Below are 14,137 nucleotides of genomic sequence, written 5' to 3'. Positions count from 1 at the left end.
TCTCTATGTGGCCCTGTGATGGACTGGTGAGCTGTCCAGGGTGCACCCTGCCTTTCGCCCAAAGTCAGCTGGGATAGGCTCCAGCTTCCCCGCAACCCTTCATCGGACTAAGCAGTTAGGATAATGAATGAATGAATTTCTGAGCCTGATTTGCATCCACAACCCCACCAAGACTTTAACAGTGTAGTATTTACCAAACATCTCTCACATCATACTTACATCCCTTCAAGAAAAACACGTGACTATTAATCAACAGAATTTATTTACAGAACATACAAGTATGCAAGTGAACTGTTTTATAGTGTTCTGACAGCAAAACATGTCTTCAGATTCCTAGAGAAATTACAGTAAATTGAATGTACACCAAATTGCAACAGTGCAGAGTCAAAGCCTTCACCGATCTGTGGGGTTTGATCCTTTAACAATCCAGCATATCTTTAACATGACCCAGAACTCAGAACATATGTCCTCTCACATTGCCAGACAACTGATAGCTCAAATGTGAATACTGCTTTGTGAAATAAATCCCACTGGGAGCGGGTAAACTACTGAGTATTGTTGAGTAAGAAAGAGAAGACGTGAAGGGGGGAAAGCAAGAATAGTTAGTAAAGCAAGTGCAAGTACAAAAAAAAAACCAAAAAAAAAAACCTGGATATTGTCATAATACATAATGTGTGAGGGAAAATGGGGGAAAAAAAAAAAAAAGAAAAAAAAAAGGCCAATGGTACCCATCACACACACTTGCATCCAAAGGTCAACATATATACACAAGATTACAGTGAATGGATATTGAAAGACAGGCTCAGTTTGCTTTGTTGTACTTTTTTTGTTTGTTTTGTTGTTTGTATAAAATGAAGCCGGACATAACTTTAAATACAAGCCGAGCAATGATGCATCAGCTTCAGCAAGTCCTGTTGAGACAAACACACAGGATGAAACCATCCGGCGAACGTTTACATAGAGTAGGCTAGTAGTTGTTAGCTGCTTTCATTAATCAAACAGCAACACAAACAAACAAGTTAAAAGAAATTAAAAAGTTTATCATCAACCACATTTAGCCAATCTTTCATCCAAACCTCTACTCATCCACTGCTCCAACTCCCCACAAACCTCACATTCCCCAAAATATCTGGGATGCAAGACCCTTTTCCCCCGTCAGACAAAGAAAGCAAGGTGAGTAGATATAAACCTCTGTCCATGCATTTGAATAGTAGTGAGTTAGGACAAAGACGAGTCATATAGAAAATAAAAGACTGTGTCCTTAAAATGCAAATGAAGGAGGAGGTCTTGGCAGCATATGACTTGTGTTCACACACTTGACTTTCACTTGTGTCTCCACCTGTTAAGGTGCTTTACACCTCATTTTTGTTTCCAGCATAGAGCCTGGTCCATTTCTTGGCTGTAGAGACAAAAAAAAAAAAAAAGACGTAAATATCAACATCAGTTCAGTACAGCTCAGCTTCTATACATATACCATTTCATTCCATAGATCATCTTGTGGGATTACAAACATTTAAAGGAAAATGCAATGTTTACATTTATCAATAAAACAATGCCCTAACTAAAGAACAAAGTTTGTATTAATTAGAATTAATCCATGTAATATTTATTGTTTAAAAAGCAGGAGAAATGTGGGGTTACAGGTTTAACTTTTTGTGAAACTGATGCAACCCTGATGGTGGCGCTCTAGCAGAGCTTTTCCAGTTTTATCCCCATCAGCTTCTTCTCCAGTCTACATTCCCTCAGTCTCAGTCAGTGATGATACATCACATCACAAACTGCTTCAAGCATTTTCTCCTCCCATTATGACGATACTGGCAGTTCTCAGTTTCATTGGTCCCAGTAATCCAAAACAACTTGAATGCCATTATTAAAAAGCTAAAATCAAAGAAATTGTCTCTAAAAATACCACCTGGACAAAGAGAAAAAACATACTTGAATTGAACCAAGCAAACCGGCGTGTAACACACTGCAAAGACCACTTCCAGCTGTTGCTAAGGACTGTTACTGACACTTGCTTCTTTCTGCTTCCATGAGCAGACTGAGGAATCTGAGACAGATGGGACGCCAATTCTACACATTCAATCAGCCAAAAAGAGAAAAAGAGGCAGGAGGAGTCCAACAATGGTGGAAAATATGACAGGCAGGCTTCCGAGGCATCAAACACATCCAATTAGACATATCTGCCTTAATCAGAGATGACTGATGTGATCCTGCCCATTTAGGCACTTCAGATACTTAATCTTTTCCTTCAGCGCATATTTCATCCATATGGGTAAAGCAATCTAACTTTTGGTGGTTCTGCGGCTCCCAGAGAGTCAAGTGTGATACGATATAAACGCTGCTTAATAGTAAGTTACTGGTATACTGGTATTGGACATTCCTTCTTCAGGTAACTGATGATCAGCCCTCAAAATTGATAAACGTTTTCTCTTAAATACGCACACCTTTGTAGGTTGATAACTCACTGAAGAAATCAAATTGATCACCACGTTGGGCGAGGTTGCAACTCTCACCTGTTTCTATGGCTTCAGCTTCACTGGACTTCCACTTCTCTGCAACATCATTCGCTAGGGGATCGTCAGGATTGGGAGCACTTAGTAAAGCCTGGATAGAGAGCAGCACTGTACGGATCTGTAGAGCTGGTGACCATTTGTCTGTAAAATAGATTTTAAATAAGATCAAACGGGAAAAAGAAAAACAAAAGACAACAGAATGTGGGACATTTAACAGTGTGAGGGATCCATGAAGAGACAAATATAATAGAAGAGGTTTATCTTCCAGGGCGGAAAAAAAAATCTTTCTATGCTCACCGACCAAACATCAAAGCTATTTGTACAAGCCCCACGAAGCTCACCATAGACAGAACTTGTGCTAAATGACTTCATAAACTGAAAAATTCTCTCAGATGTTATTTTTAGGACCTCAAAATAAGATAAAATGCCTTTTAGATTAAACAAAATCAAAACACTCATAATCGGTTTGCCCAACAAGACCTGGATTACCTTTCAAAATATCCAGACATATTCTTCCCAGCTTGTCCACATTGGGATGATATATTTTGGTCATGAAACGTACTTTAGGAGCTGCCATGGGATATTCCTCCGGTAAAAAGAGTTCAAGTTTAAATGTGCCTCCTTCAAAAGGTGAGTCCTGAGGTCCAGCAATGACCACATGAAAGTAGCGGGCATTGCCTTCATCTGGTTCAGCCTTGATGCCTGGCACAGGTTCTGCAAGCAAGCGCTGGGTTTCCTGGTTTAAAAAAAATAAAATAAATATATTTATTTACAAGCTTACATGTTGTACCTGAAAACCTTTAATCTGAGCTTTTAACATTATTAATGGGAGCAGTTCAGAGACCGTCAAGTCAGCACATGTTGACAAAACCTTAAATCCCCCCGTTTTTTTTATTTTTTTTAAAATAAATTCAGATCACCTGTCAAAAGACGTATTTGAACCAGCATTCAGAGAGCCAAGGAAACCCACCTTTATTACAGAAATATTAGCACCTTTGTAAGCATTTTGTCAGCTAAAATGTTGCATTTCAGTGCACCTTTTCTTTCAAGGCTGCAACTGAATACCTTGTGTGCATTTCTAAAATGAACTAAGTTGATTTAACTTAGAAATTTGCACAATTATGAAGTATTTCCAACCTTTGACAAGCAAAACCCTACAAGCAAGATTTTCAAGATCTGGTGATGCAGGCTAAGAGAGAATATAAACTCAAGTGCTACTAAGACATGCAGAAATATAAATTCTGTTTTTAAACTTTGAATTATGTTGAACATTGATCTCCATCTGCGACGGCAGACACCCAGCTCAGGGCTGCAAACAAACGTGCAAAGTTTTACAGTCAGCCGCAAACTGACATGACATTAAAATATTCTTTTGTGACATGTAAATCTGACTCTTTCAATGTAAAAATCTATTAATTAAATTCCTGTTATAGAAATATTAACTACCATTAGACCCCTTCACTCATTCACAACTTTCCATTTATCTAGTGATAACAGAGTCTTGTGTGAATCATCTTCCTAGTGCTTTCTCTCTAGGTTGTAACGTGCACTTTCAATGCAATATAAATGGAAACTGCTGGAAACACACACAGCAGCAGTGACAAATGATTAGCTGTAAATGACCTCTTAATAAATGTATTAAATGGACTACAACAATAAGAAGCATCATTCTAACAACAGATGTTAACCACAAGGCAAACTTGACTTGTCATTTGACACACAGTGGAGGGTGGTTTTCCTTGCAACGGTGGCTCAGCGCTGCAAGTCAGAACCCTGTGCACTAAGCAACCAGCTTTTAGAGGCGACACTGACTTCGCCTCCATGCCATGAGTGCAGACACATGCTAACTTGCAGCTCTCAGTTTACAGCAACACTGAATGAAACAGCAGAAACTAAATTATAACTCACTAAAGCAATTAAACAGTATTGTCTATTCATGGTTTCTGAGTCGCACCAACTCTCATTCTCCAATTTTATAAGATCATTTTGATCATGTTTATGATTTAAAAACCTTAAATTCCAGTTTCAATGTTTGAAGTGGGCCCCTGACATTGAAACAAGAAAAGCTATGTGTACAGAATAACAAGTAAAGTTGGCAAACACAAACCATTCTTGTTTTTGATACTCGCTTCCTCAATGCGACTGGGAGTGAGATTCCTGAAATGTTTCAGATAACCCACAGACAAAACCGTGCAGTGAAAACACAGACAGGAGAGGGGCTCCCGGTCTCAGTCACACGCTCTGAGGGCTCAAGGGCTCGGCCCACTAAGTACTGTTATTCCCAGTCCTCCCACCTTTTCCCACCGACTCCAGGCTTTGGTCTGCTTCCTCAAACACCTGTAAAACTTTTGGTACTCACTGCAACCTACTCCAGCTATTTTCTCATGAAACTTCTCTAAGATAGGGGCATAAGTGAACCAGGTCATACTGCTGAAGACATTCAACCTTAAACCTGACAAGTTTGCTAAAAAAAAAACTGTCAGGTTCAGCAACAAATAAAATGAGGAATCAATAACTGAATTGCAAGTACAAACAATAAGCTTTTTTCAGTTTTTGATCGACATGAACAAGACTAAAAGATTAAGTGAGGACAATGTAGAACATCTAACATTTAATGAGGAGCCAAACAGTTTGTGCAGCTTGCATTCTGCAAACCTGCTTAAATGCCAGGTTTAGCTGTTGTCAGTCAAGTCAGTGATTTATAAAGTTAACATACTGAGACACACATTTTTCCCTTTACAATAGCATGATCATTTCCCTAAGAAGGGCGTTACAAAACAAAGGATGTTTTCTGGCAGCTCACACTCACCCACCTGCATGACTGTTTCTGTGCTTCTGAATTACATGGGCTGGGACTTTTTTTAAATAACTGGCTCTACAGATGTAACTTTCATTCAATCATTTTCTTAATCGTTTAGGCCACAGGTGTCAGACTCCAGTCCAGGAGCGCCGGTATCCTGCAGGTTTTTGTTGTCACCATGCTCCAACACATCTGACCAAAATTAATAAATAGGTCGACAAGAAGCTGCTGGATCCATTTGATTTGAATCAGCCGTGTTGGTAGAAGGAAACAACAAAACCCTGCTGGATACTGGCCCTCGAGGACTGTAGATTGACACCCATGGTTTAGGCCAATTAAGGGTTGCAGGAAGCTGGAACCTATCCCAGCAATCATTGATCGAGAGGCAGGGTACATCCTGGACCAACACAGAGAGATAAACAACCAATCATGCTCATACTCGCTCCCAGGGGCAATTTTGAGTAACCAATTAACCTAACATGCATGTCTTTGGATGGTTGAAGGAAGCCGGAGTCCCTGGAGAGAAGCCACGCATACACAGGGATAACATGGAAATTCCACACAAGCTCATGGATGCCTGTATCCGACAGGGCTTTTTTATAAAGTGGCAAATTCTTATGCAGTATCTGTGATCTATCTCAGTCTTTAATGACAAGCTTGAGCATGCATTTAGTAAAATTACTTTCACCTGGCTTAACTTAGTTGCTCCTCACCCTGGTTTGGCATGTATGACATCAATTAACCAAAGATAGTTAAGCCATGCTTTCTTTTACTATAATAGATTACTGAATTCTACTTTTGCGAAACTCTTTTCTGCAACATTTCTGTTAGAAGCTGAGTGCTTTCTGTGGGCTCTTGATTCCTCCATCAGTCCAAACCAGTTGGTGTAAATGTGACTTAACTGTCCACCTATTTTTTTTGCAGGTACTTTCCACAATAAAGTTATAATTTTTTTTACTTTTTGGTACATGGATTAACTTCTTATACTTTACCTAAACATGTCACAACAATATGCTAAGTGAGGATAGTCATCTGAGAAACACACACACACACACACACACACACACACACACACACACACACACACACACACACACAATCCTATATATGACTTTCAGTGTATCATATTTCATGCATATAAATATGCATCTGCCCTTAAGATGTGAGTTACATGAGAGAAATATGATTCTCATTGATGATTTACTGATGGCAGACAGCTACCAAACTCGTCAAATAAAGATGTATGAAGTCGTTTAAAGACAAGGGATGTGTATGGAAATTATCTTTAGGATGTTGAGCAAATCTTCTGTAGCAGAGGTCAGCATCAGAAGTGATTTCTTATTAGTTGTAGATTATTTATCCATTTATAATATTACATGCGACTTGTACGTCCTCTTAAAATGTTTACTTCTCAATACCTGCTAAGAAATACACAGCAAACCGGAGTGGTTTGCCAAATAGTGTGCGTGAGGCATCTTACTCCAAGTTAATGTACAGTAAGAATACTATCGTTATGGGGATAGAACCAGGTAGATGTCAGTATTTCTGTGTTATCATTCAAAATCAAAGCTAAAAGAAGCTAGTCGTTGTTAGCATAGTTAGCCGGGTTGCACAGTTGTTTTCTCATAATATAAATGTTCTATAAAATCTTTTGTATTTAAATGTATATATAAAATATGAAAAGCAGACTTTTTTGCAATCTTTAAAGAAGAGTAAAGTATTGTTACCTGAACGTTTCTTTGAGGAGAAGCGGAAGTTACTTGACTAAACTAACGTTAGCCAACTGGATGCTAACGTTAGCGCACAAAACTGTTCACCGGGAAAGTGTGAAGAGTTTAAACAAAGAATGCAGAGTTTTTAACAGTTACTGAAACACTATGCTGTTGTTATAAATGGAAAAAAAAAAATCTTACCTTAATGATCCTGCGGGGCAGTCCTGCCATCTTGTCTTAAATGCGGGATTTTAGCTGCTGATGCTTTTCCTCCGCTGCTGGCATTGACAGCAAACACACGTCTTCCGGGTTCGTACGTCATGAATGTAGACGGAGGGGCGTGAGCGCTGCAGTCAGCTTCATGTTTTAAAGCTTTTCCCCCCCATGTTTTAAGGCGTTATTTTCATGTTTTAAAGCTTTTTTCCCCATGTTTTAAAGCGTTATTTTCATGTTTTAAAGCTTTTCCCCTATGTTTTAAAGCTTTATTTTCATTTTTTAAAGCTTAATTTTCATGTTTTAAAGCTTTTTGTATATTTTATATATATATATATATATATATATATATATATATATATATATATATATATATATATATATATATATATATATATAAAGAAAATCAAACATAGGAATCTTTCCTTTTAAATGTGGTATCAATTATACATATACATACATACATATATTTATATATGTATGTATGTATATTTATAATTGATACCACATTTTATTTATTTATATTTATATTTATATATATTTATTATTTATTATTTATTATGTATTTATTATTTATTATATTATTTATAATTGATACCACAATTGATATCACATTTAAGAGGAAAGATTCCTATGTTTGATTTTCTTTATTGTATATACAGTATGTTGGTTTTATTGCAATAAAAAAATCAAACACAGAAATCTTTCCTTTTAAATGTGGTATCAATTAAACAGTAAATGATGGGTTTTCCTAAAGTATAGGATTTATTACCAAGAGGCTTTGTTACAACAAAGTAATAATCCACCAAATACAAATTCAGTAACTCCTGAGCTGTTTTTGTTTTCTGTTATTTACTGTAAAAGCTACAGCAAAACCTTTCTAGCTAATATGAATATGACACTCTTTTGGGAGGGGGGGTTGGTTTGTATTTTCATTTATCTTTCACCATCATTTCTTTGCTTCTATGCAAATTTTTCTTTGAATTGCTAGAATTGGAGTTTTTTTTCCCCACCCTTTCTTTTGTTTCAGACAAAACAAAGTCCAAGTTAGACTAAACGCTTCTGAGGGTAAATCAGGCTTCAACATGCAGCTGTGCATTCACTTTTTAGTAAGAAGAAGAGGAGATATAGATTTTTGGAGGGGGTAGGGAGGTGGGGAGGTGAGTGGAGCCCCTCCTCTTCACATTTCTGTACGGAAAAAGCTGTTTCTTTGGGTGTCAGACCTGTTACATTAGCAGTGCTGCCTGCGCACAGGAACCTTATTCAAAGATATGACCAAGAATCAATCCAGCATGCAGTTTTTTCTCCGACAGAGCTCAACAGGTGGGTTCTTATATTATTTATTATATTATCATTTTATATTTTTCCTCTCATTAACTCTACTTAACTGATTTGCTTTTAGATGTAAATTATATGCAAACAGAAACTGGGATTTAAAAAAAACATTTATGTGTTTGATTCATTTGACAGATTTTTTATATTTAGTCATAAAAGTGTTATTTTTTTCCATTGTATTTAACTTTGTATGACATTTCTGTTGCATAAATGTTTTTTTTTTTTCCCATCATAAAGAGTTTGACATATCACTCTTAGTTGATTTTAAGTGTTAAAATGTGGCTTTGTAAAACGGGTTTTCAACCTTAGAGAGAGAGTTTTGGACTGCTATTGTATTCTTTCTGCTCTTGGCCATAACTTTTCGAGTAGAGCTGAGGGCTGAATATCTGTGCTTAGGCTCCTGTAAAATAGCCATATTACAGGGGAAACCAGCAGGTTGTAAAACATAAGCCTGCAATTACTTGTGTCTGTAACCTTGACTGTAGTCTAAAGGTTCCACTCATTTAGCAAAGATAATGGAAGATTTTTTACACAGTTTTAACATTTAATTTGATATATTTTCACATGTATGAGTTTGATAGTGATTTAGATTATTTAACAATGGTTTTATGCTTGAATGTGCTGCTGTTATGATGATAGAATAAATACAAACAACTATGCCTTGAAAATATTCTTAAAAAAGCAAAAATGACTAATTTATTTCTGTTAATTTTGCTCCACTTTAAACAATGACTCGCTGATATCTTTCAATGTCTTTTGGCACTCTGTCCTGTTCTGCCCCACCTCGCCAACCCCTCTGAAATTTTCCATTGTTCAGCACACAGAGGAACAGATGAACCAGCAGCTAATGTAGTCCCTTCTGTCAGTGCACAGGGAGAACAGACACATCAGCCACATTACAGGGGCTGCTGCTCACACTGAGTGCATGATTTTATGTCAACAAAGTGTAGCCAGACTTCCTTATCAACTCGCATTTCATATAGAGGAATTACTGCGTGTGATAAGCTCAGTCTGATACACACAATTCACTCCATGTTGGTACTGGCAGTCATTACCAATCAGTTTGGTTTCGAATAGCGTGCTGATTACTTGTGACAGATAAGGTATGGAAGTCAAATATAAAATTACACAAGTAGTGGATTATTACTGTATTAGGTGGAAGCAGCCTGCCTGGTTCTTTTTGACTGTAACACATTTTGAATGCAGTTTTTTACACCAAGATTTCAGCTTTCACACTTTGCTTTTTGGACTTATCCAAAATTAAAATTTAATATGATCATTTGTGACCTATAAAAACATGGTTTTGTTTTGTTTTTTCACCTTCTTTCTAAGAGAGGAAATAATATAGTTTCAACCCTCATTTGCAGAGGATGTGTTTCATTCACTCTCTTTATTTTCTCCAAAACTAACGTTTTGTTTCTCTCGCTCTTCTTTTTCTCTAGCTCCCCAGAGCTCACGTTGCTACCTGGTGTGTTTAGTGGTGATCATCCTCTACTCTGGAACAGTGTCATCCCTTCACGTGCCTCCTGTGACAGCAGGTCTCCGCTCTGCTTTCTCTGCCACACGAACCAACAGTGTGGTGGGAGGCAAGCAGAAAGCAGTGACTTTCAACAAGCTCATGGTCAACATCGGAGGGGACTTCAGCCCAGACAGCGGCCACTTCCGCTGCCGCATCCCGGGGGCTTACTATTTCTCCTTCTCTGTGGGAAAATTTCCAAAAAAACTTCTCTCTGTCATACTGGTGAAGAATGGGGAGGAGGTACAGGCCATAGCTTATGATGACCACCGCAAGACAGGGAGGAAAGTTCAAAGCCAAAGTGTAATGGTCAATTTGAAGGAAATGGACACAGTGTGGCTTCTTTTACAACAGAATCCCCAGTTTGCTTTGTACAGTAATGCTGGCCCTTACATCACCTTCTCTGGTTACCTCGTTTATCCTGATCTCCAGCCAGCCAACTACATCAGCAACCACCTCTCCCCACCAGAGTTGTCCTACCCGATCTGCCCACCCCAAGCTGACCTCAGGGCCAAAGATCAAGTGATGGAGCAGCCACAGTCGGCCTTCTCAGTGGCACGAACATCCACACTCATAGGTCAGAGCGGCAGGCATCAGGACAAGCTGCCACTGAACTTTGATGTGGAATATGTCAACATTGGGGGCCATTTCAACAAAACCACCGGCTTGTTCACATGCCACTTCCCTGGGGCATACTTCTTTGCCTTCACTGTGGGGAAACACCCTCGTAAGGCTGTTTCAGTGAAGCTGATGACCGGGAACGGAGAGGTGCAAGCAATGGTGTTCGATGAGGATACTTCAAAGAGACGGGAGATGCAGAGTCAGAGCTTGCTGCTGTTACTCCGCAGGGGTGACAGGGTATGGCTGTACAGTCAGCAGGATGAGCGTTATGCTGTTTATAGTAACCAGGGGAGGTACACCACCTTTTCTGGCTTCCTGGTTTATCCAGGTGTGGAGACAAGCCCCAACGATCTGGACAGAACTCAGCTATAGACACCTTTAACCACCACAGTGTCTCTTTAGAAAATAGCAGGTTTTGTAGGAAAGCTGCAAGTAAAGTAAAAGTGAATGAGTCAGAAAGAGTTTCAGATCGGTGATCAGTAATTTTTTTTAGTGCTTTCATTGCTTCTTTTTGCTTATTAAGTATCTTGTTGGTGTATTATGTCCTTTCAGAGGTTACATTTGTTGCCTGATTACACCATAAGATGGTGCTGTTACACAATCATAAACCCTAACCTGCAGGAAAGGTGGCTCTTGGTCTCAGAGTGCAATTAGCAATAAAACATTCTCAAAAAAAATACCATGATTGGGGGAAAAAAAAACAGAAAAACAAACACAAGTGTCTGAAAATGTTTTTTTGTTTGTTTGTTTTACAGCTACATATATTTTTGCATTGTTTGTACTTAGGAGCATTAAAATGTTGCTTTTTTACATAAATAACTATTACATGGTGAAAGAAACTATGTAAATGATGTAAAGTTTGTCCCAATTTGCTTATTATAAAGATATAACTTACATATATGTAATGTTAGTTATGAAACATTTCCTTTTTTTACTGTAGAAAGATCTTTTTAAAGTTTAAGTTTGTGAAAAATAAATTCACTGAGATAAACTTATTAAAAGGTTTACGTTTCTTTTTAATGAACTGTTTAAAATTAGAACAAAAGTCAACTTGTAAAATAGCCACGCTACTCATCATGAAGTTACGTCTTGTCCCTATTGAAATGGATCTGTAAATGTTAATACTCCAAATGGTACTGCAGGTATTAAATATATTATGTTACAAAGTGTTATGAATTACATTATGTTTCTCTACAGATGAACTCTGAGACATCATAAAGCAGTTTTACACACTGTTATACAAAAATATGTCTCACATCTCGATACAGAGGCCATTTGTGCTTTTTTCTTAAAACCGTTTTCTCATTGTAATGGATCACTTTTTATATTTTTATCTCAAGAAAACAACATATCATTCAAATACATGGCTGTGACGGGGCTAGAGCAGACAAACATTCAATCAGTTTAACATGCATGTCTTGGGACTTTGGGAAGAAGCCAGGAAAGAACCCACACATAATTTGCAGTGGCTTTTGTGGCGAGTGTTTATGGTGTACTGGGAGCGGTGCTGGTTTCCAGTCTAAATGGTGAAGGAATCGTAGACCTGCTCCATTTGGATGCAGCAGTCTGTGTCTGAAAGAGCTATTTGAGGTTGTCAGTGCTTGGGAGGGGTGTGGGGTGCTTTTTTATTCTTTATTCTTTTTAATTGCATCCCCATTAGCTGCAGGAAAACTGAAGCTATTCTTCCTGGGGTCTGACACAAAAAATGTAGAACATTTTCCATTATAAGCAAGCATAAAAATAAAGCATATCATCGAGAAAGAGAATTAAAAATATATATATATATATAATATGCAATCTTGTTACATGCTCAACTATAAATAGGAACAATGCATATTCATATATTATATTACATAACATAAATAAATTAAATGTAAAAAAAAAAAAAAAAAAAAAAAATATATATATATATATATATATATATATATATATATATATATATATATATATATATATATATATATATATATATTTATATTTGAGCCTTAATCATCTTTATTGCAAGAAAACAAACTTCCTTTTGTCGCAATAACAAGATAAAAGATCCCATTATCATGAGAAATATATATATGTATATATATATATATATATATATATATATATATATATAAACACTAGCAAAAGACCCATTTTACTAAGATAAATTTTTTTTTTACAAATATTACTGCAATGTTATATGTACTTATTTAAGAGACATTTGTTTATTAACAATTTTAAATTTTGTATAATGTTAACTTGTTCGAAGTGTTCGAAGAAAGCACAATGATTTCCTTCTCTCCCAAAACATCAATTTGCGGGTCCAACAGGTATCAGTACAGTGCTGTTCTGTACTGCCAAGCAAGTGACACAAGCTGAAATCAGCTCAAGGAACATCTATAACCGATAAATGCATCTGATTTTGCTTCTATCAAGTCTCACAAAGAAGTGTAACACAGTAACCACTTATTTTTGAGCCTTAATCATCTTTATTGCAAGAAAACAAACTTCCTTTTGTTGCAATAACAAGATAAAAGATCCCATTATCATGAGAAAATGTCTGCGTTATCTCAAGATAATGAGAAAGTTGAGTTGTTTTTTCAACTTAACAATCAAAAAAGAATAAAAGTCAAGCACGGCCGCTCTCAGCTTACCTATATTGATGTGGATAAGCAGCAAACAAATGGTTTCAGTCAGTTCAGAAAACTGTGGGAGAGAATAACTCCCCGTTGTGTGGATGTTGGACTTTGTAACTTTTTACAAGTCCAAAAAGTACATATAAAACTCACTGAACTGATGTCAGCTACAACATGAAATAAGAGAAAATAAGTTTAAAGGGGAAAAAAAAGGAATAAATTGCATTAAAAATGATGCAAAACAATGTTAAATATTCTTTATTGGCTATTAGAAAATTGGCTAAAATGTGCAAAAACACTGTCCAGGTCCTTAAATTGAGGCACTTTTTCCCACAGAAGGTTATTTGCAGGCATAAATAAGACATACAAAGTAAATGATCTATTGTTACAAGTTATACATTGTAAGATTACATATACCAGACATGTTCATCATGATTATTATTTAATTCTTTTTAATAATAGTTTTACACTTTTTTCAATTCCATGTTCACTACTGCAAAACATTAATGTGCTTTTAAAATTACATTTCAGCATGTCTGTTCATCTTTGCTATAAACTGTACTATAGCCACCAAAACACTTTATAATTCACATAAATGCTGTCAGCCTTCAATACTACCTGGGCACATAATTTCCAGTAAGAAAATAATTCTTTAAGCCTTGCAAATTACACATAAAGGTGTCACTGCATGTTCATGTTGTACTGCAAATATAAGGAGAGCCACTCAGAGGTCCCCATATCTCGTATGCTGCATGCTAGAATCACACAGTGTGTGTGTCAGGGTACGTGTTTCTGAGTGTTTCTGTCAAACT

The 14,137-nt window shown here is 36.9% G+C and overlaps 2 protein-coding genes across 2 annotated transcripts; one reads left to right on the top strand and one right to left on the bottom strand.

Annotated features, from left to right (window-relative positions):
- Window positions 1–351: 351 nt before the first annotated feature.
- On the bottom strand, window positions 352–7,310 carry ube2na (ubiquitin-conjugating enzyme E2Na). Its single transcript, XM_079259977.1, has 4 exons — window positions 7,230–7,310; window positions 3,006–3,252; window positions 2,517–2,657; window positions 352–1,399 (listed from the first exon to the last, which is right to left on the bottom strand). The coding sequence occupies exons 1-4, from the start codon at window positions 7,257–7,259 to the stop codon at window positions 1,353–1,355; spliced, it is 465 nt and encodes a 154-aa protein (XP_079116103.1). The 5' UTR covers window positions 7,260–7,310; the 3' UTR covers window positions 352–1,352.
- Window positions 7,311–8,512: 1,202 nt separating this feature from the next.
- Window positions 8,513–11,085, top strand: c1qtnf13 (C1q and TNF related 13; the record flags this gene model as incomplete). The annotated part of the gene is made up of 2 exons (XM_079258019.1): window positions 8,513–8,564; window positions 10,019–11,085. 2 exons carry the CDS (start codon window positions 8,513–8,515, stop codon window positions 11,083–11,085), a joined length of 1,119 nt encoding a protein of 372 aa, XP_079114145.1.
- Between the last annotated feature and the right edge of the window lie 3,052 nt (window positions 11,086–14,137).

Source organism: Telmatherina bonti, assembly GCF_933228915.1.
Source record: "Telmatherina bonti genome assembly, chromosome: 2".
Classification (NCBI taxonomy): Eukaryota; Metazoa; Chordata; class Actinopteri; order Atheriniformes; family Telmatherinidae; genus Telmatherina; species Telmatherina bonti.
Note: the sequence above shows the minus strand (reverse complement) of the source record. Positions and strands in the feature narration are given on the sequence as shown.

Excerpts from the sequence above, each read along its gene's own strand:
- ube2na (XM_079259977.1), bottom strand. The coding sequence starts at position 7,259 with ATGGCAGGACTGCCCCGCAGGATCATTAAG. Across the intron at positions 3,253-7,229 it reads TGCCCCGCAGGATCATTAAG|GAAACCCAGCGCTTGCTTGC; the intron begins GTAAGATTTTTT and ends TTTTTAAACCAG. Across the intron at positions 2,658-3,005 it reads ATGTCTGGATATTTTGAAAG|ACAAATGGTCACCAGCTCTA; the intron begins GTAATCCAGGTC and ends TCTATTTTACAG.